Genomic DNA, 27,216 nt, shown 5'->3' with positions numbered 1-27,216 from the left:
TTAGTAACATGGTTGTTGTGACTCGGGCATTCCCATTGACATTGCTTGTGAAAAGGTCATAAAAGGTAAATGACATGACCCCAGAATACTGCAAACTGGTCATAAATATGAGTCAGCTGCCAAGCATCTGAATTTTGATCACATGTCCATGGGGGGATGCTGCAAAGGCAGTAGGTGTGAAAAACAACCATAAGTCACTTTTTTCCATGCCGTTGTAACTTTGGTCACCACACAAATGATTGTAAATAAAGGACTATCTGTAGTTTAAGGGCATTTATCCCCAAGTATATTTTGGATTGCCACTGTAATACTTTATTGGAAACCATAACTCAACAGGGCAGGTGCCAAAATTAAGATTATCCAACAGTACATATTACCATTGTAAGATCTGAATTTCTGTGTATGTCGTTACTTCAGTAAATCTGCATAATTTCTTTTTGTTCAAAATGTGACTTTCACACTCAGAATCTTTCCCATCGACTGAGATGGAAACGTTTAGGAACAAAAGTGTACGTTAAATTGCTTACAATTTATTTGTACACCCTTCTTTTATTGGAGGTGGAGAAATATAAGATTGTTATAAGAATTACCACAGAAATGACAGGTATAAATAAAGTTCTTCATATCCCCAAAGGTTGTACTAAAGAAATGTTGATTCAAGTCAGGCACTACTACGGTATTCGTCACTTTACAATAAATAGAAAGCAAAGAAAAACAAGAAGAGAACCATAACAACTTTCCTGTCATTCTTTTAATTTGGCTGAGAGATTGTATACAATTACTAATCGCTTATGTGGGTACAAAACTTGCAAAAATGGCCATCTGCAGATCCAGGATTGGAGCCAAGAGTGTCAGGGTCTGTGTACAATAGAGAGCCTGTTACAAAAGCAACTAGCTAATTGTGGGAAAGAACACTTCAAAATGAAAAGAGAAAAATCCACAACCATCACGGCAATTTTTATAATTGTCCTTACAATTATTACAGATCCCAACTAATGGCAGTACTGTATTTCAGGATCGTAGAATTGCTTTATTGCCTTGTTTAATTATGCACCACCATGATTTATTTATTTTTGATACAGGTAGTCCTCAAGCTACGAATGTAATGGAGCCTACTCATCATGGTGGTAACTGGTGATGGTCGTAAAACGGTTGGTCACATAACCGACCCAATTTTACGATCTTTTTTTTATGGTGGTCATTAGGTTAGTGAACCAATGGTTGTTATGGGTACAATTTTGCCGGGGGGGGGGGGGTGGTGGTGGTGGTGGTGGAAGGAAATGCAATTTTTCACAAAAGCATTGTAAAATGCAGTTGTGTGATCACAAGATGCTGCGAACAGCCATTAATGCAGCCTAAATGTCAAGACTGCAAAGGGCAGTCATGTGACCATGAGGGGTAAAATGACTATCAAAACTTTGAATCTAGGTTGTAAGTCACACACACATACACCGCCCCATACGTCTGTCAGAACTTTGGACAGTCACAAGTCAAGGACTACCTGCACTCTTAACGTCACAAGTATATGCAAACTAAGAGTAGGTCACATTTTCACCCCACTAATTGATCCTGCTAATAGATGACTCGTATCCTAAATAGCTGAAAAATGTGAACTGTATTTGACCTGATAGTAACTTCTTATTGGTCAAAAAGTGATGAACAACATGCCTTGTTTGCTGAAGGAACACTTCAGTACAGGTAGTCCTCGACTTATTTAGTGACCATTCGAAGTTACAACACCACTGAAAAAGTGTCTTTTCACACTTACAACCGTCACAGCATCCCCATGGTCACATGATCAAAACTCAGATGCTTCCAACTGGGTCATATTTATGACAGTTGCAGTATCCCGGGGTCATGTGATCACCTTTTGCGACCTTCTGACAAGCAAAGTCAATGGGAAAGCCAGATTCACTTAACAACCTTGTTACTACCTTAACTACTGCAGTGATTCACTGAACAATTGTGCTAAGAAAAGTATATATATATATATATATATATATATATATATATATGTTTTTTATTTGTGCTGATTTTATTTGTGACTTTAAGTATATATATATATATATATATATATATATATATATATATATATATATATATATATATATATATATATATATATATATATATATATATATATATATATATATATATATATATATATATATATATATATATATATATATATATATATATATATATATATATATATATATCAGAGGTGGGTTCCGGATCTGGCATCACCCACATGGACGCACACAGCGCACACATGTGTCGTACCTGTCTGTGACGCCTCCGCAAGCCTCTGCGACGCTCCAGAGGCTTGGCGGAGTGTCACGCAGGTGATGTATGCACCATGCTCGTGCGCGGAAACGTCAAAGACTTAAAGGACAGGAAAGGAGCTCGGAGGGGGCGGAGGGAGCCTCCTGAGCACAGTACCGGAACAGTACCTGGTGCTCCGGGCAGGCTCCGGTACGCCCGTACCGGAGCGTACCGCCTGCAACCCACCACTAATATCTTCCACGATCTCTTCTTGGGATATTAGCTGAGAATACTCAGAGATATATGAACAAATTTGAAAGGTGCTATTTTGGGAAGAATGAGCTAGTTTTTCTATTGGGAAACTGTTATGGGATGCTTTATTCATACAATTGAATCTGTTCTCTATTTAGAAAAGTGGGGAGAAATCCCATTAAGCTGCAAAAGTGGCCTAATCAATGAAAGGGACGGGGGGACGGGACGAAAAGAAACCCATTCTACAGAGCCCCTTCTGTTTTTCCAGGAATCTGGAAAACAGACAATTCAAGTATCAAACAAAGAAGCATTCCTGCAGGCTTGTCTTCCCTTGGTTTAAGGCATTAGTAATGCTCAATTAACTTGTTCAAACTCTTTTTGAAATGACAACTAAAGTGGTTAATGTCAGAACATTTTTTTCTGCTCACTGAACACTGAAAGTATTGATATGAATGCTTCCTATTATTATACTATGTTTTAGGATAGAGAAGCGCAAGCCACAGGCAATGGATTGTATGACTAGCCAGTCTGTTTCTGTACCGTACTTGTCTCTACTTGAGAGACCGCCTGCTGCCAATCACCTCCAATAGACCGATTAGATCCCACAGATTAGGCCTCCTCCTAATTCCATCCGCCGGCCAATGCCGACTGGCGACTACTCGGAGGAGAGCCTTCTCTGTGGCTGCTCCGACCCTCTGGAACAAACTCCACGTGGAGATTCGAACCCTCACCACCCTCCAGGCCTTCCGCAAAGCCCTTAAAACCTGGCTATTCCGACAGGCCTGGGGCTAAAGAGCTTCTGCCCCCCTTCTCGAATGGTATGATTGTTGTGTGTTTTTAAATTGTGTATTGTTTGTTTGTCTTTTTATCCCCTGTTTGTACCTCCTTTCCCTGATTGAGTTGTGAGCCGCCCTGAGTCCCCTTCGGGGAAAAGGGCGGCATATAAATGAAATAAATCCTAATCCTAATCCTTGCCCAAAGCTCCTGAGATCACACCACTGAAAAGTATTTATTGTTATCCTACCTTTATTATTTATTATAAATAGCTCAAGGAAGAAAACATACCTAATACTCAGTGGTGGGTTCTGGATCCCATTCCAACCAGTACGGTTGGAACGGGCCTGGCGTCGTTCACATGAATGCGTGCAGCACGCGTGCATGGGCTGTACCTGCCAGCAACGCCTCCGCAAGCCTACACGATGCTCTAGCTGCTCAGCGGAGCAGGCGTTGTATGTGCCATGCACATGAGCAGAAGCGCCGCAGGCTTTACAGGACAGGAGCTGAGGCAGGCAGGTGGGCCCTCCAGAGCACCATACCAGAACGGTACCCGGCACTCCGGGAAGGCTCCGGTACACCCGTACCGGGACATACCACCTGCAACCCACCACTGCTAATACTCCTTTCTCCTCCCATTTTCTCTCTACAAACAATCCTGTGAGGTGAGTCAGGGTGAACAAAAGTGATTGACCCAAAGTCACCAGGCCAACCTTCACACGTAAGAGTGGGACTAGAACACACAATCTCCTAGTTTCTAGCCTGGTGTCTAAACCACTAGACCAAACTGGCTAGCAAAATTGCTGATTTTTCACTTTCACTTTGTTTTAAAAGTAATGTTTCAAATAAATGTATTAAAATCTACTAATCCTAACTTATTTATTATTACTATTTTTTTTAAAAAAGTCACAAAATTTAAGAATTAAGAGTTTTATCACCCGCACAAACATACACCCTATGATTATAGCTCAGAACAGTATAAAGCAGCTTCCTGAGTGTTTAATTATTCTTCTCCAATGCCCTGGTAAAAAAAAAAAAAACCTTCTCCGCTAGCTTGGTAAACAAAACCAAGGTATTATCTCAGGATAACTATTTTTATGATTGTAAACTTAATTGTTGGGTGCCATCTAGCAACTCTCAGCATAAAGTAAAGATCAAATTAAGTATTCAAATTAAATGCATATAAATATGGATTGCAGGTTTATAAGATAGACATATTTGAAGAATTCCTTACAAGAAAAGTTTTTTTTTTCAATTTTTCCAATTTGAAATATTTTTCTGTTGCTTATGAACAAACACAAAGAAAATATAATCAAACTGTCAGGCTTGGATGCCATCTTGAGGCCCAGTGTAAAAAATGGCTTCCAAGCCTTACACAAATTGATTAGAGAAGTGACTTTTCCTGGATCAGGTCAAAAAGTCATCTTGTTTGCCATGCAGGCTAACTGGAAGCCTTCAAGAAGTTTAAGGCATAAAGCAGAAGTGGGAAACCATAACCCCTTTATGACTTATGGACTTCAACTCCCAGAATTCCTGAGCCATCATGACTGGCTCAGGAATTCTGGGAGCTGAAGTCCACAAACCATAAAAGGGCCATTGTTCCCCACCCAGGCATAAAGCATGCAATTTTCTTGTGTAGTTGCCCCTAAACTCACATCAAATATCATTTATGGCAGCTGCTGGACATAGCTCTTTGGAAGAACCACCAAAGACTGGTAGAGGACCAGCTTATTTTCGACTTTAGGAACTGGATGACATTCAGGAACTACTAATGACTACTTGGATATCCAGTAAAATAATTTTAAACTTCTATTTAAACTTCTTAACCTGCATTGTAACCAACTGTTCTCCATTATTTTTTTTAAAAGGGAAAAAAAGCAAATTACTTAGTCATGTTTCGTGCCAAGAAGTCCTTCCTACAGATTTCCCCCATTCCAGGAAAATGGTTGATTCTCTGGTAGAAAAAAAACAAAACAAAACAGAAGACACACATTAGATGGGAATTTCTGATACAAAGCTGATACATATTAAAGCTGAAGATGAGTCAATAACTCTAAGTGCAAGATAATATTACTAAATATGTTCTGAAGCTTCAGACATTTAGTAAATAGTGTATTGACCAGAAATATGTACAGGTAATGCTCACTAACCAACTTTCTCATTTAGCAACTATTCGAAATTACAATGGTTTAAAAAAACAAATAGCTTTGCGTCCAGTCCTCACATTTATGACTGTTGCAACATACCAGTCTTCTGAGCATGCTTTGGGTCAGAGGTGAGCTGCACTTATCTTAACAATCAGTTTGCTGGTTGTGAGTGCATGCTTGCCCACATGCCATCCACGCATGCGTGCAACCTTCCATGCATGCGTTTTGCTCGTGCTTGTGCCTTGTGCGCATGCGTGCGGCATAAAAAACAAGGCTAAATAGAACAGTATAGCGCCGGAGGGGAGGCAACCGCATGTTGCAACTAACAGTTCGCCCCAACCGGTCCAAACCGGCAGCAGCCCACCAATGTTTTGAGTGCTTTGCAAGCAGCATGCATTTGTAGCCATCAGTGTCCCACAGTCGTGTGATTGACATTCTTGTGCTTCACAGCTTCCAACAAGCAGTTAGAGAATGTGAGAGTAAAATTGCAAAGTCATTAGCATGTGAGGTCTTGCTTAATGACCAAATGGGAAGTGATACCGTAAACCCACCATGGTCACACAATCTTCTACTTAGCAATTGCGGAGCTTAATGGCAGACTTGCCAGTCCAAATTGTGGCCACTAAGAGAGGACTCTCTGTATGGGCTTCTTAGCAACCTTACATAGAAAGTGATTAATATAATACAATGTTTCTCTTTTTCTCTTCCAAATTTAGGAATTTGGTCCCAGATCACTGAAATCCTGAACAAACTATCAATTAGGAACACAACGGCTCTTTGTTTCTTACTATTTTAAAAAAGAATCAGATTTGGAGAGAGGGGGGGGAATGCAAAGGAAGTAAGAATATTGCAGTATACTAACATGGCAAGTGCTTTGCTTCAGATATCTCACTGGTACAAGTCCCCCATCCAAACAAGGGCAACAACAAAAACTAGATAATGTAGCTAGTAAGTGTAACCCTGAAGAATCATTGGCTTGCTTGAGGCCTCATAAAGTATAAGAATACTTTATTTACTTATGGAATTTATAAGACTGCCCAACTGGGGCAGCCCTTGAAGAGCATTCGGAGACTTCAGCTCGTCCAGAATGCAGCCGCGCGAGCGATTGTGGGTACACCTTGGTACACCCACGTTATACCTATCCTCCGCGAGCTGCACTGGTTACCAATTGGTCTCCGGATACGCTTTAAGGTGCTAGTCGTCACTTATAAAGCCCTTCATGGTATTGGACCTGGGAACTTGAGAGACCGCCTGCTGCCAATTACCTCCCAAAGACCCATTAGATCACACAGAGTAGGCCTCCTCCGGGTTCCGTCTACCAGCCAATGTCATCTGGCTACTACCCGGGGGAGGGCCTTCTCTGTGGCAGCTCAGGCCCTTTGGAATGAACTCCCCACAGAGATTCGGACCCTCACCTCTCTCCAGGCCTTCCGAAAAGCCATTAAAACCTGGCTGTGTAGGCAGGCCTGGAGTCGATGAGTTCCCTTGCCCTCTCAAATCGTGTGGCTGTTGGTTGTTTTTTAAATGCCCTGTACTTTTGTAGTTTTTGTGTTTTTCCCTTCCCCTCCTTCGGGTTTGTGCGCCGCCCTGAGTCCCATAGGGAATAGGGCGGCATATAAATAAAATGAAACTCAAACTCAAACTCAAAATTTATGATTCTGAATAGTATTTGCAAGGGTGCTGCACCGAGAACCGAATAACAAAGAGAGAAGTATGAGACAACTTGGAAGATCTCCTTGAGAGTAATGATCTGTTCAGGAATAAACTATTACTCTAAGGTAGTCTAGCACATCTAATCAATATAGCCAAGAGATTTTAGCATAAATCTGCACAAATCTCCAGCAAACTCTATTGATGGTGTCTTTATCTTTGTCCTGCTAGATGGCAGTACCTAGCTAAAATTGGCTATCTCAAACCAGCTACTGGTAAGTACAGTTTTGATCACTTGATGAGGGTAATTTTAGGGCTGTGGACTAGACAGTGAAATAAACACACATACTCTCAGACGCTATCCTAGAAGAAGACAAACCATTTTTGAACCATTGCCAAGAAAACATAACCATGTCCATAAAAACATCAGAAATCAAGTCCCTAGTAAAACAACATCTGTGATACCCTGTTCTAAATTGACCCATTTGTAGAACTCAGTTCCAATTGTGACTGCCCATGCAATCTGATTTCTGCTAGAAATATGACAGAGCTCTGCTGCTCTAGAGGGGTACAGAGATAATCTTGAAAAAGATACATAGCAGTGGTTATAAAAACATGAACTTGCCTGGGAAAACAGGAAGAGATAAGAAAGAAACTCAATATAACCATACCTTGACTTTCTTTAATATAAGTAGTAGGAAGAAAGAAGAGCTGTAAGGTTAAAATTTGGTTAACCTATAATAATAACTTATATCAATAAAATATTAATATTTCTTGTGTTGTCTGTTTCCCAACCTAATCTATTTCATAAGGTTAACAATTTTCTAAGCTATAAGGTAACAGGGATGCGGTGGCACAGTGGCTAAGACGCTGAGCTTGTCGATCAGAAATGTTGGCAGTTCGGCAGTTGGAATCCCTAGCGCCGCGTAACAGACTGAGCTCCCGTTACTTGTCCCAGCTTCTGCCAGTTCGAAAGCATGTAAAAATGCAAGTAGAAAAATAGGTAGGAACCACCTTTGGTGGGAAGATAACAGCGTTCCGTGCGCTTTCGGCATTTAGTCACACCAGCCAAATGACCACGGAGATATCTTCGGACAGCGGTGGCTCTTCAGCTTTTAAACAGAGATGAGCACTGTCCCCTAGAGTCGGGAACAACTAACACATATGTGCAAGGGGAACCTTTACCTATAGATACTAAAATCTTTGCTTGGAACGCTGAATCATACCTTGATCATACTTCTGCCAAATGTATCTGTTGAAAATAGTTTGTTTCCAATTTTGAGCCAGGATTAATTGACCTGAATTACTAAGAGAAATCCTGAACATATAACAGTTTACTACTTTAATCAATGTCTCAGCACTTCCTGATTTTTATTTACCTGGTAGTTCTGGAGATCTGCAATTTTTTCTTGCTGCACAGCACAGTCGCTCCAGATAAGGTTTGCGGTCTCATCATCATCCCGAGTCTTTGCAAATCCCATTTCTTCTATTGCTACCCGGACTACAAAACAGAAACAGCTACATGAAAATCAACATAAACAATTAGATTTCTCAATATCTAGACAACTAATCTTAATTTTCCAGATTTGGATGTATAGCAGATAATATTAGCACACAGGATTATTATTAAAATTACTTGCATTGTTCAGCCCACAACATGAATACAGGTAGTTCTCAATTTACAAACATTTGTTTAGTGACTGTTCAAAGGTACAACTTTGAAAAAGGTGACTTATGACCGGTTCTTACACTTCTGACTGTGACAGTATCCTCACAGTCACATTGATCAAAATTCAAGGTTTTGGAAACTGGTATGCATTTATGAGGTTGCAGCATATCTGGGTCGGTTCCACCACAAAACCGCAGTCGACTAAAGCGCGCTCGACGAAACCGCGTACCTGACGTCATCACAGCGCGACGAAAAAAGCACGCTGTGAGCGGTAAAGCTAAAATCAACGCGTAAACCTAAACCTAACCCCCCGAAACCTAACCCTAAACCTAACCCTAAACCTAACCCTTAACCTAACCCTAAACCTAACCCTAAACCTAACCCTTAACCTAACGCTAAACCTAATGCTAACCCTTAACCTAACCCTAAACCTAACCCTAACCCTTAACCTAACCCTAACCCTAACCCTAAACCTAACCCTTACCTTAACGTGAATCGGCTTGCTTTAAAAGCGCTTTTTAAAGTGCCCTTTTTTCTCCACGGGCGTATTTGTCGTGCTGCTGATGATGTCAGGTACGCGCTTTAATCGGGCGCGCTTTAGTGGACCATGGTTTTGTTGTGCCACGATCTGGGTCATGTGATTACCATTTGTGACCTAAACAGCTGGCTTCCAACAAGCAAAGTCAATGGGGATTTGCTTAACAACTGTATGATTTGCTTAACAGTGGCAAAACAAAGTTGTAAATTTAGAAACAATTCACTTAAGAACTGTCTTCCTTAGAAAGAGAAATTCTGGTTACAATTTTGGTCATAAATCAGGGACTAGCTGTATTCCACAAGTTTAATATTCCCTACTGTAGAAATATAGTGATTGTGCATTAGGTTAGGAGCAAACACTGTTTTATAAAAGGAATCTTAAGACCTTTTAGCTTTCAAAATAATCTACTAAAAACCTTCAATTGATTTTTACTTCAATCTGTAGGAATATGTTGACTCTGACAAGAATTCACTTTATAAATGTTTCTTAGTTGTTGCCTTTCTAACTAAATTTACATAATGGAAGATACAAGAGACGTATAATTCATTGTCTTCTTGGTTAATTGCTTTGTGTTAACAGGCAATATTTCTTCATTTATGCCAAGTGAAAAATCAACAAAATGTAAGTGATTACAGCTATAGATAAGCAAAAGCAGAATGCTGCTTCGAAGAATCAACAAAATCTAAGTGATTACGGCTACAGATAAGCAAAAGCAGAATGCTGGAAGAATAGTAAATAATATTCAAGAACCCAGAATGGTTAACATTGAGCTTAAAGTGAAAAAAAAAACACCCAAGGAATCCTGTCACATTTTATATAAAATTCTTCCAAATAATGAAGTATCTCCTAATGATACTTTCACTCTAAATCATTATAGTAAGAATATGGTATTGACTGGACAGATTATAACAGCACATCATAATCCTCCCAATTAAAAGCCGATTTTCCCTAGCTGAAATGCTAAAGTCCACTTTAACAACAATGTGCTCTCTTTTGTAATTCATGTGTCAAATTAATGTGAAATTGAAAGACCACACTGAGCTTAATGCATTATAATATTGCAAAAATATTAGATGCTAGATGTCTATGGAGATGAAATGCACCTTTAGGATTAATTGCTAGAGCAATTTACCAAGACGAAAAATACTTCCTAATATGCCACTTTCTAGCAGAAGGGTAGGATTTTAATAAAAGAGAATATATATAGATCAGGGTTGAACTGTGGAGTCCTTTGTATTTTTGTGCTTCGTTGTTTGTTGCAAACATTTCATTATCTGACGGTGGTAACAGAAAACAACAGCCTAATCAAGGAACTACCAAGGAGAAAACCACACCCCCACTGACATTGACACAACAAGCTACTGTATATAACCCCCACATTCACTAGCACTGATGATATTGCCTAGTCAAGTAATGAAACATTTGCAAGCAAACAACTAAACTCAGAAAGCACCAAACACTCCACAAAATAAGATTTTTTAAGTAGTTGCTACTCACTTATGATGGGATTGAAATATCAAGATTAACGTTTAACATTAATCGATGGCTAAAATTTCTGAGTGTGTCACTGTATAGCAATGGAGGCATACATGTGATCACAGTCTGAATGAAAGCCCAAGCAAGAGTCTCTGATCTTTCTCAAGGAAGAATGGAAAAATACATTAACATCCTGATATGTAATACCGTATTTTTCGGAGTATAAGACGCACCTTTTTTCCACAAAAAAGAGGCTGAACATCTGGGTGTGTCTTATAAACCGAATACAGCATTTTTTGCCTCCCGAAGCCCCGCCCCCTCACCAAAATGGTCGTTCATACCTTTATGGAGGCTTTCAGAGAGCTTCTGGGGGCTGGGGAGGGCAGAAATGAGCAAAAAAATGGGACATTTTCCCCCCCAGCCCCCAGCAGCACTCTATAAGTCTCCATAAGGCTATGCATGCAATTCTTTTGACAAACAGGCCCGTTTTAGCAAAAAATGGGCCATTTTTTGCTCATTTTTGGCCCCACCCCACACCCAGGAGCACTCTGCAAGCCCCCCCAAGGCTATTCATGCCTTTATGGATGGGAAAAACAGGCCCATTTTGGTGAAAACAGGCCGTTCTTGGGAGGTTTGCAGAGTGCAAAATCTTTTTTTAAAAAACCTTTTAGAAAGCTCTTTAACTGATCGATGAGAATTACATTGATCAAGTGCTGTGCAAGCAGAAACACCTACCTATCTACTGTATTTTTCTCTATCTCTATTTCTCTGTCTCTATCCCTCTACCTACCTACCTACCTAGACACACACTCTCTCTCCCTCCCTCCCTCCCTACTTCATCTCTCTCTATTTCTCTCTCTATCTATCCATTTATCTACCTACCTACATAACTATTCTCTCTCTCCCTACCTACCTACTGTATTTCTCTCTTTTTCTCTCCCTGTCTATCCCTCTATCTACCTACCTACTTTTCTTTTAAATTTGCCTCTTCAAAACCTTGGTGCATCTTATACTCTGGTGCATCTTATACTCCAAAAATACAGTATTTTGACATGTAAAGCTTTTTTTGGCTATGCAGCTTTCTATTCTCCATCCACCTTTCTTTATTTTACCATAGGGTTGAATGTAAATTCAGTAAAATATGTAGCTTGCTAACCAATTTCATATTTTGTGCCAGCAATATTCGCAGTAATGGTTGCATGTTTTTTCTTCTCTCTGACTTTTCTCCTAATTGAGCTTTGGAAAGATAAGCTTGAACTCAAAGACAAAGAAGTGGTTCCTTGGTTATCTGTTTTAAAAAAAAGGGATATAGTAAATCATCATCATACTCTCTTTTCAGCAAATTGAGAATATACAGAAAATCATTTTGTCACATGATACTAAAAACATAGCAAAGGTAAACAAGTGATTACAAACTTTTGAAATACCAATTATAACATTTCAATTAAACCACCACATGATCCTTCTGCAGTGTAAACATACACTCCTGCCTAAACATATACTGGCAATGTGGTATAATGTTTCAGATTTATTTCAAGAGTGGCATTTTAAAATGACAGGGAGTACAAAAGCAACTCTTGCTTGCAAATCATTAAAACATCACCTGTTCCTTGGGTTTCTGCTGCAGTTAAATGAACCTGAAAGCAGATGCAGTTGTTTTAATGAACCAGTCAAGTTCTATGACTACATTTCTTTATGTCCAAAGCAGTTGTTATATAGAGAATACCACAGTGGTTGGTTATGACCGGTACGCCTGTTCTGGTACGGTGCTCCAGAGGGCCCGCCCGCCATCCTTACCTGTATTTGAGCTCTTTGGAGCATGCAGCGCCTGCGTGATGCTTCGCCGAGCTGCTGAAGCATCGCGGAGGCGTCGCGGAGCATCACAGACAATAAGTACACATGCGCGTGCTGCGCGGATGTGCGTATACGCTGCATGCTTTCATCTATTTGAGAGACCGCCTTCTGCCAATTACCTCCCTGCGTCCCATCAGATCGCATAGAGTTGGCCTCCTCCGTATTCCATCCGCCAGTCAGTGCCGACTGGCGACTACTCGGAGGAGAGCCTTCTCTGTTGCGGCTCCGACACTATGGAACAATCTCCCCGTGGAGATTCGTACCCTCACCACCGTCCAGGCCTTCCGTACAGCCCTCAAGAACTGGCTAACCCGTCAGGCCTGGGGATAATCTTATTTCGCCCCTCCCGAATGCTGAGTGAATGTTGAGTTTTATTGTCTAATTTACTTTGTGCACATTTCTTTTTTTTGTATTGTCCTACACTCCCCTTCCTTTTTTGATTGTAAGCCGCCCTGAGTCCCCTCAGGGAAAAGGGCGGCCTATAAATAAACTAATATAAAAAAAATAAACTAATATATATTGCACCGTACCAGTTGCACCGGGATCTGTAACCCACCACTGGAATACCAACACTGCATGGTCCCAATATGGAAGTAGCTTGATAAGTACTTAAAATCTTTTCCTGTGTCCCTACCAAATTCCCTGTGCCTTTTTAAAAAAAATATAGAGAATATAGAGAAGCAGCACGACCCAGAATGGAATTATATCTGGAGGTCCATTATCTAATCATGCATGTGATATTGCCAGGACTGAATAGAATACGTAATATCTGAACTGCTCATAAGTTGCTTGTTAAATCCAAAATATAAGGTTTCTGTAATATGGTAGCTTACCTCCCTCATTAGGCAAGGATGGCATTATCTCTGGGATGCTGTAATCAGAGAGCTACACACAGTCAAGGAATTTAAGAGGCTTTCCAAGCCAATCTTCTTTTCATACCATTTCAGTTCAAGATTGAAGCAAAACCCAGATTTAAGAGTGGGGGACCCAGAGCTGCCTGTATTTAAGTAGAAAAATGTACCAATTACAAAGCATTCATTGCAGATCAGTTTTCAGGATTCAGATTTTCAGAAAATTTCTTTGAAGACATCTTAAAATTTGATAAAGGGACAGATGAAGAAGAGGGGTTTTTTAATTTATTTATCTCATTTGCAGTAAACTCTGACATAATCTTATAGAGAGACTCTAATCGGGGGAAGAGAACTTTTGAATTTAAGCCAAATGCATTTACATTTCCTTATGACATTATTAGGCAGAAAAGATTTAAAAAACCACTATATTGACTGTTATGTTAGATCCAAATCCTGAATTTTTAATAATAATGAAACATGTAAGTATATCATGGTTGGCTTTAAGGCTAAAGAAAAAAAACTATATCCATGTAAGGGGAGGATCAGAAAAACCATATGAAATTATATCAGACATATCAAGTTACAAACCTACAATTAGTTCTTAATCTTTCACAAAGAAAATCAACCACCAGATGACACTTAGAAACTCAAGCATTGTATTTTCCATCCTGTTCTGATATTTATTTTGAAGCAACATCCAACCTTGTGTTCTCTGTTAACGCAAGCTGGCATTTATCTAAAAGTATATGGGCTAAATACATATTTTAAAATAGCACGGAACAGCCATATTTGTCAATTCTCAAAGGAACCTATGTTGTTTAAAAAAGGAGGAACAATTTCCCACCAAAACATTTTGAGGTTTTCTTTATTGTATTCTTTTTTCTTTTTCTTTTTTTTTTTTTACTTTTTATTGGTTCTTGCTACTTTTTTTAAGTTTAAGTTTGCATTAGATTGTTTTTTTACTATTGTAATCAAAATCTTTCATTTTAAAAAATGCATAAAAGAGAAAGAGAAACATACATGACTTTCAGGCTGTTGTCTCCCTACTCACACTATTTCTTGAAGCATCATGACTAAAATTGGCTTTGGCATCTTAATCTATCCTACATATCCCAAATTTGAAAATGGGGTTATTAGGACAAAAACAAACTCTAAACAAAATTAAAATCATGTTTCAAAGGATCTGCATACTTGCTTTCACTAATTTAGGATATATAGGGGTCAAGAGAGCAAAATATTTATACAATCTGGAGAGAAACCAGAATAGGTATACTAAAAAGTTAAATCCTTAGAAGATGGGGCGGGGGAACTATACTCAAACTATAAATGATGTCAGAGATAAGCTAACAATTTTTTAGAAAATGGCAAATTCTGTCAATCAGCAAATGCCACATTATCTCTTCCTTTGAGAAGAAAAAATGGACACGGTTCATGAACAATACCCTTTCAAACAGGGGTGGGATCCTATTGGTTTAACAACCGGTTCGCTGAGTGTGCACTTCACACATGTGTGCAGTTTACAGATAAATCATCATTACTGCTGGGGAGGAAAATAGCTGAGGTGTGCCAATCCACTCTGCTGCACCTATTAGCTGGGCTTCAGAAAAGGGAATATGGGTGAGTATAGCGCAGGGGTGGGCAGCCGGGCCCAGCTGAAAGTCAGAGGGAACCAGTTCGCTCCCAGCTGATAGATTGAGCTACCAGTTCGCCCGAAACGGTCCAACCCCTACTTTCAAATATGTTTAAAATGAGATGCACTTGGAATATATTTGTAGTTAAGGTGGGGTTTTTTTTCTAAATCTTTATTTATTAGGGGGGTCCTTTTTTTCTTCATGTGTAATGAGTTGTTCATTTTTATTTTATATATGTTTGTCTGAAAATTTCAAAGGAAAAAGAACGAGTCAGGAGGCAATGTCCCCAAATGCTTGCTTCCCTCTCTCCCTCCCTCTCCCTCTCCCTCTCCCTCTCTCTCTCTCTCTCACACACACACAGTCTTCCAGTAATTATATCCTGTATGCCTTTGAGAAACCTAATAATTTGCCTCTAATTAGGCTTCCCTGACTTCCTCCTTCTGACTTTCTAGTCCTTTGCAATTGTTCCAAGCCAGGAAGGACCATTTGTCTTCTCGCTGTGTTTAAAAATACAGAAAGGAATCAAAACACAAAGCCTAGAAAAAAACCAGCCCCCTAACTAGACCCATCCTCCCACCCACAGACATTATGAGCAGCTGTTCTTTCTACTCAGGGTGCAAAGGCTGTTTTTTGCTTAACTGGAAATTTCTTGAGTTGCTTGGTGGCTGCTGAATGGAGCAATCCCAGATCCAAGTAAACAAATGATTGAATTGCTGGATCACTTTGCTTCATTGCTTCCTCCTTCAGCATGAGTTATAGACAAGGCTGGTACAGTTGTCCTTGTTTAGAGACTACAACTGGTACTAGGAGCTCAGTTGTTAAACAAAGCATTCACTTCCTTCACTTCCTGGTGAGTTACAAGTTGGCCCACTGAAAAGCTTTGGAGACAGTGGGCTGAAAAGAGTGGGAGATGTGGAGCATCAGTTCACATGACTAGGACAATGACTGGGTTAGAAATAAATGTAATTTAGGAGAAGCAGCTGCTGTCTCATGGTAGGGTGTGAAAGCTGCACAAGTTCCTTCTTTGTTTACTGACTGCCTGCTGAGGAGAAGATGAGGGTCAAATTGCCGTCTCCCTGCCTGACGGGCATCTATGGAGAGTATGTGTAAAAAAGTGTCAAGATGGTGAACCTGACCACAGAATGTACCCCACCTAAAAAGCTGAGCTTTGATCACCCAGTTGTAACTCCCATCTGTACTTTTTTTACATAGAGAAACAGACACACACTCTTCTGCAGTCACCCTTGGAAGAAGATGAATCCCATAGATCATGGTGGCTGGGTATTCTGGGAAGGGAAGATCACACACCTTAAAATTGCTCAGGTGGTAGAAATACTGCCACAAACCAAATGAAGCACATGACCAGGGCACAAGGACAAATTCTAATTGTCATCAAAATGGCAAGAAGACTTCTTAGGAATGAAGTAGTAGCTGCTGCTAGAGCTGGGAAACAAGGGGAATGGTGGCAATAAGAGCCCCTCAGGACTATAACAATAGGCTTGGTAGTGGCTTGATATCTCCTTTACGTCATTTCAAACCAACCTAACAGAACCTCAGTGAAGCAACTGATGGATACCCATTTCTCCAGATAAAATATAAAACAGGTTTCTTTTTTTTTGTTTAACAAGCCAGGTTCTTCACTTGCAAAGAAGTGCAAGTGAAGGTGGCGCAGTGGTTAGGGTGCAGTACTGCAGGCCACTTTAGCTGACTGTTATCTGCAGTTCAGCGGTTCAAATCTCACCGGCTCAAGGTCGACTCAGCCTTCCATCCTTCCGAGGTGGGTGAAATGAGGACCCGGACTGTGGGGGCAAGTTGTTGACTCAATTTGCTAAAAAAATTGTAAACCGCTTAGAGAAGGCTGAAAGCCCTACGAAGCGGTATATAAGTCAAATAAATAAATAAATAGAAGTACTTTAGCTATTTAGCATGATCCTCAGGAGTGATCTGAACACAATTTGGTTGCCTCAATATTGGATGATACTACCACAGAATATTTTTGGTGGAGCAGAACAGGCATTCTTAGCAACATAACTGATTGAGAATTTTCTGAGGAACCCCTTGCCAGAGAATGGCTTAATGCCTTGGCAATGCATTGTAAAATCAATGACTAAGGAAAGTCCCAACTTTAGTTGTAGAAAATTACCCTGTTGGCCAGACAAAAGAAACAAGAAGCCATCTTCCTATATAAAAAGTGAACATTAAAATTAACTGGAGGATTCCAATGTCTATGTGGGGATATTTTTTATGTTTATTTTAAAAAAACAAAGTTATTAAAATATATAAAGTAAGTATCTTTCAAGCTTTACAAGAGAGCAAGATATAAAAACTGAAAATATTTGCCACCCCACAATTTCCCTGGCTTCACCTATAATTTGTCATCCTGCCCTCTGCCTCCACAGCCCCCTTAAGCACCAGTTGTCAGCAACTGCTATATTTTCCCAGTTTGGAGATAGCTGGATACTAATTAACTTGAGGCATTATTGGTTGAGGTTCAAATGCGATGAGAACAGAAAGGAGTGGTAAAAAAGAGCCGAGGTGGCGCAGTGGTTAGGGTGCAGTACTGCAGGCCACTTCAGCTGACTGTTATCTGCAGTTCAGCGGTTCTAATCTCACCGGCTCAAAGTTGACTCAGCCTTCCATCCTTCTGAGATGGGTGAAATGAGGACCCAGACTGTGGGGGCGATATGCTGACTCTGTAAACCGCTTAGAGAGGGCTGAAAGCCCTATGAAGCGGTATATAAGTCTAACTGCTATTGCTATTGCTATTGCTAAGATGGGGAAATGGGTCACAAGGTATATCTTCATTTACTTACAGGATCAAATGTCCTACAAGGAAGAGAAGCAGCAGCAAAGGCTGAAGAATCGCCCTTCTTCTGTTCTTACCAAGCCCATCAGAGCCAGCTATCCTGTAAGAAAGAGTAATACAATAATTCAATACACTGGGAGAATTCCATCACAACTGATGCCCATGTATTCTTTTTTTTTCCTTCTGGGTTTTTCACTCCCACAAAGTAGACCAGACTAGGTAATCCACTCCACAGAAAGATTCAGAGGATGTTTTATTGAGATTGGGTGTAAGAGCAGAATCTTACAAGTCTGTATTATAATTCCCTTCTTATAACCCTCCGAGAATCAGAGAGGCATCTGTCTGAGCCACTCTAAAGGTTTCTCGTTTCCCAGGACTTAAAGAATGTTAGCCCCCTTTGCTTAGGTAATGGGATTTTGGTGTAGTGAGGAAGGTGCTGTCCTAGAAATCAGAAGATTGTGAAGATTGTGAGGTGGGCAAGGATAATTGACGCGCAAAATATAGCCTCTCATTATCAAGACAACCCCTGCCTCCTCGAGGTGCCCACCGTTTTCCAACAGAAGGGGCTCTATTGACTCTTGGGCCCGGCAAGCTCAAGTAGTACTCAACCTAGAATCATGGATCCCGTTGATTCGGGATGCATGCGACTCTACAGCGAAGGGATTGGCGATGCCGTACCGACGCTAAAGACTTAAGTCAAGTCAAGTCAAGAAGATTGTGAGTTGTTGCCCTGCTTTAGGCATGAAAGCCTGCTGGGTAACCTTGGGCCAATTACTCTCTCTCAGCCCAACTTAACTCACTGAATTGTTCTTGGGGGAAAGGAGGAAAAAAGGGTATTAAGTATGTCCACCATCTTGAATTATTTATAAAAATAATAAAGGCAGGATATATATAAGTAAATAATTGGTTCTTGCATATTTCTGTCAAGGCCATCTACAGGGTTTTATACATCTTTATATGCCTGAGAGATTATTTCACTCACTTTTGAGACATTAAAGCAAGGTATAAATGCTTCAATAATTGCATATTTCCCAATTCAGGTCAATCTATGATTTCACAGATTCGCAACAAATCATATTTATTAACTGAGTCACATTTAGAGGTTACAAATAAACAAGTATTTCCTGTAAACAAATCTACACCCTCATTCTTTTTTTGCCTGCTAAAAAGGTTTTGCCCAATAGTGGGTTCTACATTCACAACAATACCTTCAAATGCATTCTAGATGATATACCTGTGCAATATTCACAGGTATTGAGTTGTTGATTAATATTCATGTAACCGAGTTTAGTGACATTCATGTAACTAAGCTGTTGATTAATAAAAGTTTTCAGGACGAAAACTGCAGAAGCAAATTTCTCTGCTGTCAACAAAATCTATTTGGACATGAGATTTTATCAGTTATGGTGGGCCTATTTTTATAAAATACAAAATCTGTGTGTTGTTACATTCTTTTCTCTGTACCCCAGCAGTTAAAAATAAATGAGACCAGAAAATGGAAGCAGCATATTACTACTAGATGTTATTAGATAAGCAAAACTACTGATCTCTGAATTGATGGTCTCATGAAAAGATCTAAAAGAAAGTCCTGGGAGACACAAAGTATCAGGATCAACTGGGTAGAGGTTTCAATAATGCATTTTTCATATATGTTTCTAAAATAATGGCTTGTAATTACCATACCTTCATATTCAATATAAACCAATCTACTAAATCTTAGAATGTTACTCTGGTTCTTTCAACAAAGGCTTGCATGTTTTTAATTACCATTAGCAGATTGTGCAAAATATGTAATTATTGTGGTTGGCTCACTTGCTCTAGTCGTGTTGATCAAATAACATCAACAAGAGTACGTAACTACTGGCTAGCAACTTTCTTTGTCCTTGGAAACAAATAATAAACCAAAGTCAAACAAAGATGAAACCAAACAAGCTCTTGGAGGCTATTAATTAAATAATTATGAAATCAGATGCCTTTTTTTTTCTGGAATGCTGCATGGAGTGAGTTCTAGAGAAATTGAGGTTCTATCATTCCCTTTGTGAGTTGAGATAGGTTGAGATGACTGGCCAAAGTTACCCAGTAGTTTTTCATGCGTAAGGAAGGACCAGAGTAGCAATTTCTAGAAGACATTGACACATAGACCACATTTGATAGAAGTACCAAGAATTGTGACCTGATAACGAATAGCACCATCACTTTGCTGACTTGCTGCCAGCAGGAATGACTAAAGAAACCATGAATGTTCTGTAATTTGTTAGTCTAAGGCCGAAATGGCGAACCTATGGCACATGTGCCACAGGTGGCACGCGGAGCCATTTGTCATGGCATGTGAGGCGCCGTCATCTGGGCAGTGCACATGCGCGCGCTGGCCAGCTGAGTTCAGCCTTTTTTAAAGCCATTTTTTGCCCTCCCCAGGCTCCAGAGGCTTTATAGGAGTCTGGGGAGGGCAAAAACAGCCTCCCCCCACCCAGAGGCCCTCGAGAGACTTCAGGAGCTTCCCTGAAAGCTCCGGAGCGCAAAAAAACCGGCCCTACGGGCAAACCGGAAGTTCAGGAATGGACTTCCGGTTTGCTTGTAGGGCCAGCTTAATCCCTCTGGAGCGTTCAGGGGCCTTCTGAAAGTCACTTCTGGTTTGCTCGTAGGGTCGTTTTTTGTCCTCCGGAGTCTTCAGGGAAGCTTTTGAAGCCTCGCCGGGGGGGGGGCTCTAAAGCCTGGGGAGGGCGAAAAAAGCATGCAAAAAATAGGGGGGAATGCCTGTCATGTGTGCATGCGCACTGGGGAGTCATGCATTGCATTATGGGTGCGGCCCATGCACGACCCCCCTGCACTCCCCCCGCTTATGGCATGCGAGCCAAAAAAGGTTCACCATCGCTGCTCTAAGCTGTAGACTAGAAATTATAACACATTTCTTTAGCTGCAAATCAGCTCAAAATCTATATTATATTCTTTACAATTTAGAATCCTGATTCATGTTATGGTTAACAATCCATAAAAAAAAAACTTATTTAGACATTTCCCATAATTCCAGCATTTAGTTAAGTATGCTTTATTACTGTAATTATATTTGTCACGATATATCTCAGGAAGAGACTATTCTTTCCTTCTATTTATAATAATACATATATGCCTCTGGAAAGAGCATCAATAAAGACTATTTGCTTTTTAAAAATACAAGTAAATCTAATCTCCATTCTTCATTGGTTTATGAAGATATCTGTTGTCAACTACGTTGCTTTGAAAATGTCCTTCACATCTTTCCAAAGCATCTTAGTTGTACGTGATATAATATTCAAAGTCTCCCTAAAATGAAAATTGGTATTAAATTTCATTCAAAGTTTCCTCAATCCCCAATATAGCATATACTCATTTTGAATATAATTCATGTTGAAAGCCACATGAAAAAGGACAGGATTTAAATTAAACAGAATTTTAGTATTAACTGTCCTGAAATCCATTTCAAGATCTGGAACAAAGATATCACTGCTGTTTTGCTGAAATTGCTGACCTTCAGAAAGATGGTGTAGGATGAAAATGAAGAAAAGCAACTTTAGACCAAGATTACCACCAGATGGAGGCCTCTTCCTATTATTGGTAAAGAACCACTGCAGAGCTATTCAAATTCCATCTTTACCTTTTTAACTACCATAAAGTTTCAAGGGGGCAAACGATAAACTTTTTGAGAAAATGTGGAACTTTACAAACATAGAAGGGAATATAGACCATTTCCTTGATTAAATTCAGGAAATAAAGCAGGCTAGTTGCATGATGAAAGCTTGACAAGTAAGTAAAGGGAAGAAATTGGATCAATTGTTAACTTCAATTTCATAGCAACATGAGCCTCAGCAATCAACAGTTAAGGAGGCAGGAATAATGACATAGATCCACGTCAACAAGACACTCTAACAAAATCATTCTGCTGTAAGGATAGAGTCACACATCAATCTGATTCCATTATGGGCAATCAATTATATAGACTTCCTTTTTCTTATTGAAGCATTAAAATCAATTAGTAAATGAAATGGGGGGGGGAAAGCACTAACACAGGTGAAGCATCTTTAAGAGGTTTCTTCGGTGTAAGAAGTCAAACAGCACCAACAGAACAAGCTCAGAACAAGGAACAACAGACTGGCTTAAACAGAAAAGTAGCCTTCAGCTTCAAAGCTATGTTATAATGGTGAATACAAAAAAATGGTTTCTGAGAAAGTCTTCAGCTAAAATATGGTGGACTTAAGAAATTACATTTCAAATAAGTACACCATAGAAGTTTTCCACGCTATTTTCAGCTGAGTGCCTTTTCTTGCTATCTCCCCTGAGGAATACATGCTGTTTTTTAATTGGGGGAGGATACCTATTATGTACATGATGGTTTACAAAAAAAAAAGGCTCTCGTCTCAAGGGCTTACAATCAAATAGAAGCACACATGAAAACAACAAAGAAAGGGAATGTTCTGACCTAGGCTTTCCAAGAGCATGAAGCAAACTCCTTGTCCCATCAAAAACCACTTTTATTAATTTACTGTGAATTCTTCTCATTCACATCTAGCAAAGTCTTTCAAGGGAAGATTTACAGTCACAGACCTTCTCTGGCTTGGAGAGCTGAAAGGTCGATATCTGCAAAACTCAGAGAGTCATAGCAATAGCAGTTAGACTTATATACCGCTTCATAGGGCTTTCAGCCCTCTCTAAGCGGTTTACAGAGTCAGCATATCGCCCCCAACAACAATCCGGGTCCTCATTTTACCCACCTCGGAAGGATGGAAGGCTGAGTCAACCCTGAGCCGGTGAGATTTGAACTGCCGAACTGCAGAACTAGCAGTCAGCTGAAGTAACCTGCAGTGCTGCATTTAACCACTGCGCTACCTCGGCTCTCATGAAACAATTAAACAACTAATTGTCTCCTGCAAACTCCACTCCCCTTTCGCTCCTATTTTATTTCCTCTGGGGGGGGGCATTCATTGTCCACCTGTGGCCTTACTTCCAAGTTGACCCCTGTTCTTTAGCTGTTCCCTTCATCTGCCAAATCTGAGCATGCACACACTGGGACAAGCTCCAGCTGTTCGTCTGCCTCACTGATCTCTGACTCTGAAGGCAGCTGATAACTGGCCCACTCTTTGCCACCGACACAGAGCCCTCATCAGAGCCTTCCCCAGACTCCAGGACTGCCCCATGTTCCTTCCCAACCTCCTCACTGTCCGAATCTGCTGCCAGCTCTGCTGGCTGCTGGTGGGCCACAACAGGAAATGAGAAGAATAGAAAAAAATACACAGTTAATATCAAGGTTAAAGAAAAACAAGGATGAACACATAATTCTTTCAAGTGAGTATAGTTTGGTTTAGTTGTATAATTGGAACCATATATACAAGACAGTTTCCTCTCTCAAGCATTTTATATATTACTTAAGTTACTTGAAAGAATACCAGTCCTTAAATGGAAACATCAAAGCAAGGTATTTTATCTCTTCAGTTCAAATGGTAAAACCCTTGGAACTGAAAAAAGCACGTGTGCAACAGAAAGACCACAACCATCACAAACAAATTAATCCCATAAACATCAGTATTCACAAATACTTTGATCAACATATTACACAGATATCAATAGTTAGACTTAGCAATAGTTAGACTTATATACCGCTTCATAGGGCTTTCAGCCCTCTCTAAGCGGTTTACAGAGTCAGCATATTGCCCCCAACAACAATCCGTGTCCTCATTTTACCCACCTCGGAAGGATGGAAGGCTGAGTCAACCTTGAGCCTGGTGGGATTTGAACAGCCGAACTGCTGAACTACAGTCAGCTGAAGTAGCCTGCAGTGCTGCATTTAACCACTGCGCCACCTATATAGGTAGTCCTCAATTTACAACCATTTGTTCAGTGATCATTCAAAGTTACAATGGCACTGAAAAAAGTGACATAACCATATTTTAATTTATGACCGTTGCGTCATCTTTGTGATCACAGGAACCAAATTTGGAAGCTTGGCAACTGGCATGTATTTAATGACACTAGCAATGTTTCAGGGTCATGTGATCATGTTATGTGACCTTCTTACAAACAAAGTCAATGGGGAAGCCAGATTCATTTAACAACCCTATTGCTAACTTAACAATTGCAGTAATTCACTCAGCAACTGTGGCAAGCAAGGTTGTAAAATGGGGCAAACACTCACTTAACAATTGTCTGCCTCAGCAACAGAAATTTTGGGCTCAATTGTGGTCATAAGTCAAGGACTACCTGGAAATCTGTGTATGTTCAGATATTGCTGACAACAACTGACAATACATCCACTAGACATAGACACTGAAGTGCTCAATTTCATTAGGGAGCCTAGAGATGTTCTACCTCTGCCCAGTATGTGCTTTAAAGGATAAATTATGACCAGGGAAAGATGAAAAATATCAAGGGGGAAATGACCTGAAAGAGATGGAATCAACCTCAACATAGCCTGCTTCATTATTTGTTCAGAAAACAACAAATAACCTTGCTGCTTATATCTTTATAATCTTCTGTTCATAGCTATTGTAAGGATAAACAAAACAAATACTTCAGAAATTACATGCTGTACAGACTAAAGATCAACCAAGTAATTATTTTGTCTTTTCAAAGCACATTATCTGAATTCAGCATGTTTCAAAACTAAAAACTAAGAATAGATCTTGGCCACAAAAATCCATACAATCCCTATTTGGTAGCAAGCAGATACAGATACATTTGAATGTTGGCAGTCCAAATGTGATACCCGGAAGATTATCTTCCTGTTTGCCTAAGAAGCTGAACACAGCTCAGAAGCAGCAGTTTTTGAGCAAAAAGGAGAAAAGGGATATTCATACTTTAAATATTCAATCTAGTACATTTTCTCTAAAAGTAATGCTCCATAAAGCCTTCTGAAAATAACTTTTTTTCACAGTGTTTTTAAAATAGCACATCTCTGCCCTAAATTTCCCACCTCTTAAAATAACACCCTGCTACATAATCAGCTGACACTCCTCCACTCACAATGTAGAAGTCATTTGCTGATAATTAACCCATTTGTCCTCTAAAGAATTATTTCACCTGCTTCATTACACTGACTGACCAGGAACTCGGAGATGGAGGGGATTTTAACAACTTTTTCATCTACAAAGTTTTTACACATCTAATTACACATCTGATATTTGTTTGTTTGTTTGTTTGTTTATTATATTTATATGCCGCCCTTTTCCCCCCCGAAGGGGACTCAGGGCAGCTCACAACTCAAACCAGGGAAGGGGGGATACAGACAAAAAAATTAAAAAACAAAACATATACTTCACATTTGCACAGAATTTCTCATCCATGATCTAATTATAGTGAAGCAGGGGTGCAATAGATTCACAAACTGAAAGGATATCCTAAAGATCTGCTTTCTCTTGTCCTTGAATGCAGGACATAGAAACAGGGGCAAGTTACAGGAAAGCAGATCTGACTGAATATTAGACATAATTTCCTAACAAAAACAGAAGATTAATATTGGAATAAATTAGTTAGAAAGGTGATAGACTCCCCTGAAGTGGATGTGTTTGTGAAGGGTTGATTAGTTTAATCTGGCTTCCTATCTTGAGCCTGGGGTTAGATGTGCTCCTTCCAGCTCTATGATCCTCATAAGAATCATTTTTAAGATGAATCAATTTATTCAGAGAAGGATTTATACAGAGAAAGATTTGTCTCAACAAAAGACAGTCTTTTATATAGGATTCTTTTTATTCTTTCAGGTCAGTGACTGTGGGGCATGTATTTATCCTACATCATTTTCTGACTTTTACATATGATTTATCTATCAACAGAAGAAGAGAAAGTGTACAATCACTAAAACCCATCTGTCACACCGTCATTTCTTATACATATAAAATATTTTACATTAACTTTCCATTACACAGATGCCCATGTCAGAATGACGCTTTTTTCATTTTATATTCTACTAAACCACTGCACTGAAGCTAAGTGCCTTCATACTGATCTGATATCCTCTCTCTTGGATTACAGAATCAACCCGAATTCATCAGTCATCTTATCACCTCCAGGCCTGAATTTACTTTATATGGCCTCCCATTCCTGTAATTGGGGGTCAAATGACTTTGAGAACGACAGGGAATGTTCCAAGATAATGTCCTTCTTTTCATTTCATACGGATACATATTTATTCCATTATTCCAACAATATCTTGGAAAGGAGTTGGAACGAAAAGCTCTTTGAAAGTAGGGAACAAAAACAGAAGTCATCCTCCTGCCCCAGAGCAGCTGGAAAAGGAGACCATGAACACGGTCTTTGGCAACATGCCGGAAGCCCGACCACTGCCTCCAGAGTTGAAGGTCCAGCTCTTCATTGAAGGTCTGGAGATCCTCATTGGCATGGGCAACCAAAAGGAAAGCCTTTGTATTTCATCTCCTTTTTGCAAGGAACGATGCTGAATCACTAGTAGCAGCAGCTGCCTCCACCATCCCCCCTCCCTCCCAGTGGTGCAGCATCAATTTCACCCCAGTGTGTGTGTGTGTGTGTGTGTGTGTGTTAACCTAGACAGCTGCCAAAGCATCTGTGGTTTACTCTGGAATAAGATGCACTGGATAGCTGCCACACATACACACACACACACATACACAGAGGTTGGAGACAAGAGGATAGGGAAAATCACGTCTAGAAATTACCTGCCAGCAGCAAGTACCGCCCCCCCATGCGAGGATGTGGCTTTCTGCGGGGTCGCGATGTTCCAGCAGGCTCCTCTCGGCTACAGGAGATCGACAGCCCAGTCCAATGAACGACCCTCTTCCGCGGATCGCCTTCCAACCCGTCCTTCTCCGGCAGCACTTTCTGCTCTAATGCTCGCCAGAGGCCACCAAAATACTGAACCGGAGGGCGCTGCAGCAAAGCTGAGACGGAGCAATCCACTCACCATCTAAAAAGGGGGAGGGCAAGCTGACTGCGAGACGGGAGCAGTTACAGTTAAAGGCGGCTTTGGGGCTTTCACGTGCTCCGTGTGGTAACCGCAAATGAGGAGGGGGGGTCTCCCCGTGGAGTAGGGAGCCCGGCCTGAAGCCCGGCCTGAAGGAAGAGGCTTCGCTTCTTACCGCGTCCGCCCCCCCTCTTACGTTGGGAAAGTGGAAAGTCCCGCCTCGCCTCGGCTCCCTCAAGCGGCTTTTAAGCAGGGGGCGATACAAATGGGTTTGAGTGCGGTGACTGGAGAGATGGACCTCCTCGATCAAAGTTGCTGTTAGGATAAACCACGTCTAGATTTGCGCTGCCTGATCCCCCAAGAAGATTCCATCGTGAATAGGTCCTATCGATTTCAGTGGGATC

The 27,216-nt window shown here is 40.3% G+C and overlaps 1 protein-coding gene across 1 annotated transcript in view; it reads right to left on the bottom strand.

Moving 5' to 3' along the window:
* Positions 1 to 26,779, bottom strand: part of TTLL7 (tubulin tyrosine ligase like 7) — an 80,474-nt gene extending 53,695 nt beyond the window's left edge. The window contains exons 1-6 of the mRNA XM_087719391.1: positions 26,568 to 26,779; positions 17,921 to 18,013; positions 13,459 to 13,622; positions 11,928 to 12,059; positions 8,468 to 8,589; positions 5,178 to 5,245 (exon numbers count right to left, since the gene is read on the bottom strand). Coding sequence (XP_087575517.1) covers positions 5,178 to 5,245; positions 8,468 to 8,589; positions 11,928 to 12,059; positions 13,459 to 13,483 — 347 coding nt within the window. The 5' untranslated portion in view covers positions 13,484 to 13,622; positions 17,921 to 18,013; positions 26,568 to 26,779. The remainder of the gene's footprint in view (positions 1 to 5,177; positions 5,246 to 8,467; positions 8,590 to 11,927; positions 12,060 to 13,458; positions 13,623 to 17,920; positions 18,014 to 26,567) is intronic.
* Between the last annotated feature and the right edge of the window lie 437 nt (positions 26,780 to 27,216).

The sequence above is a fragment of the Thamnophis sirtalis genome, unplaced genomic scaffold (genome assembly GCF_051295495.1).
Source record: "Thamnophis sirtalis isolate CommonGarterSnake01/CBP01778 unplaced genomic scaffold, rThaSir2_p1.2 scaffold_7, whole genome shotgun sequence".
Lineage (NCBI taxonomy): Eukaryota > Metazoa > Chordata > Lepidosauria > Squamata > Natricidae > Thamnophis > Thamnophis sirtalis.
This window is presented reverse-complemented; position numbering and strand designations above follow the sequence as displayed.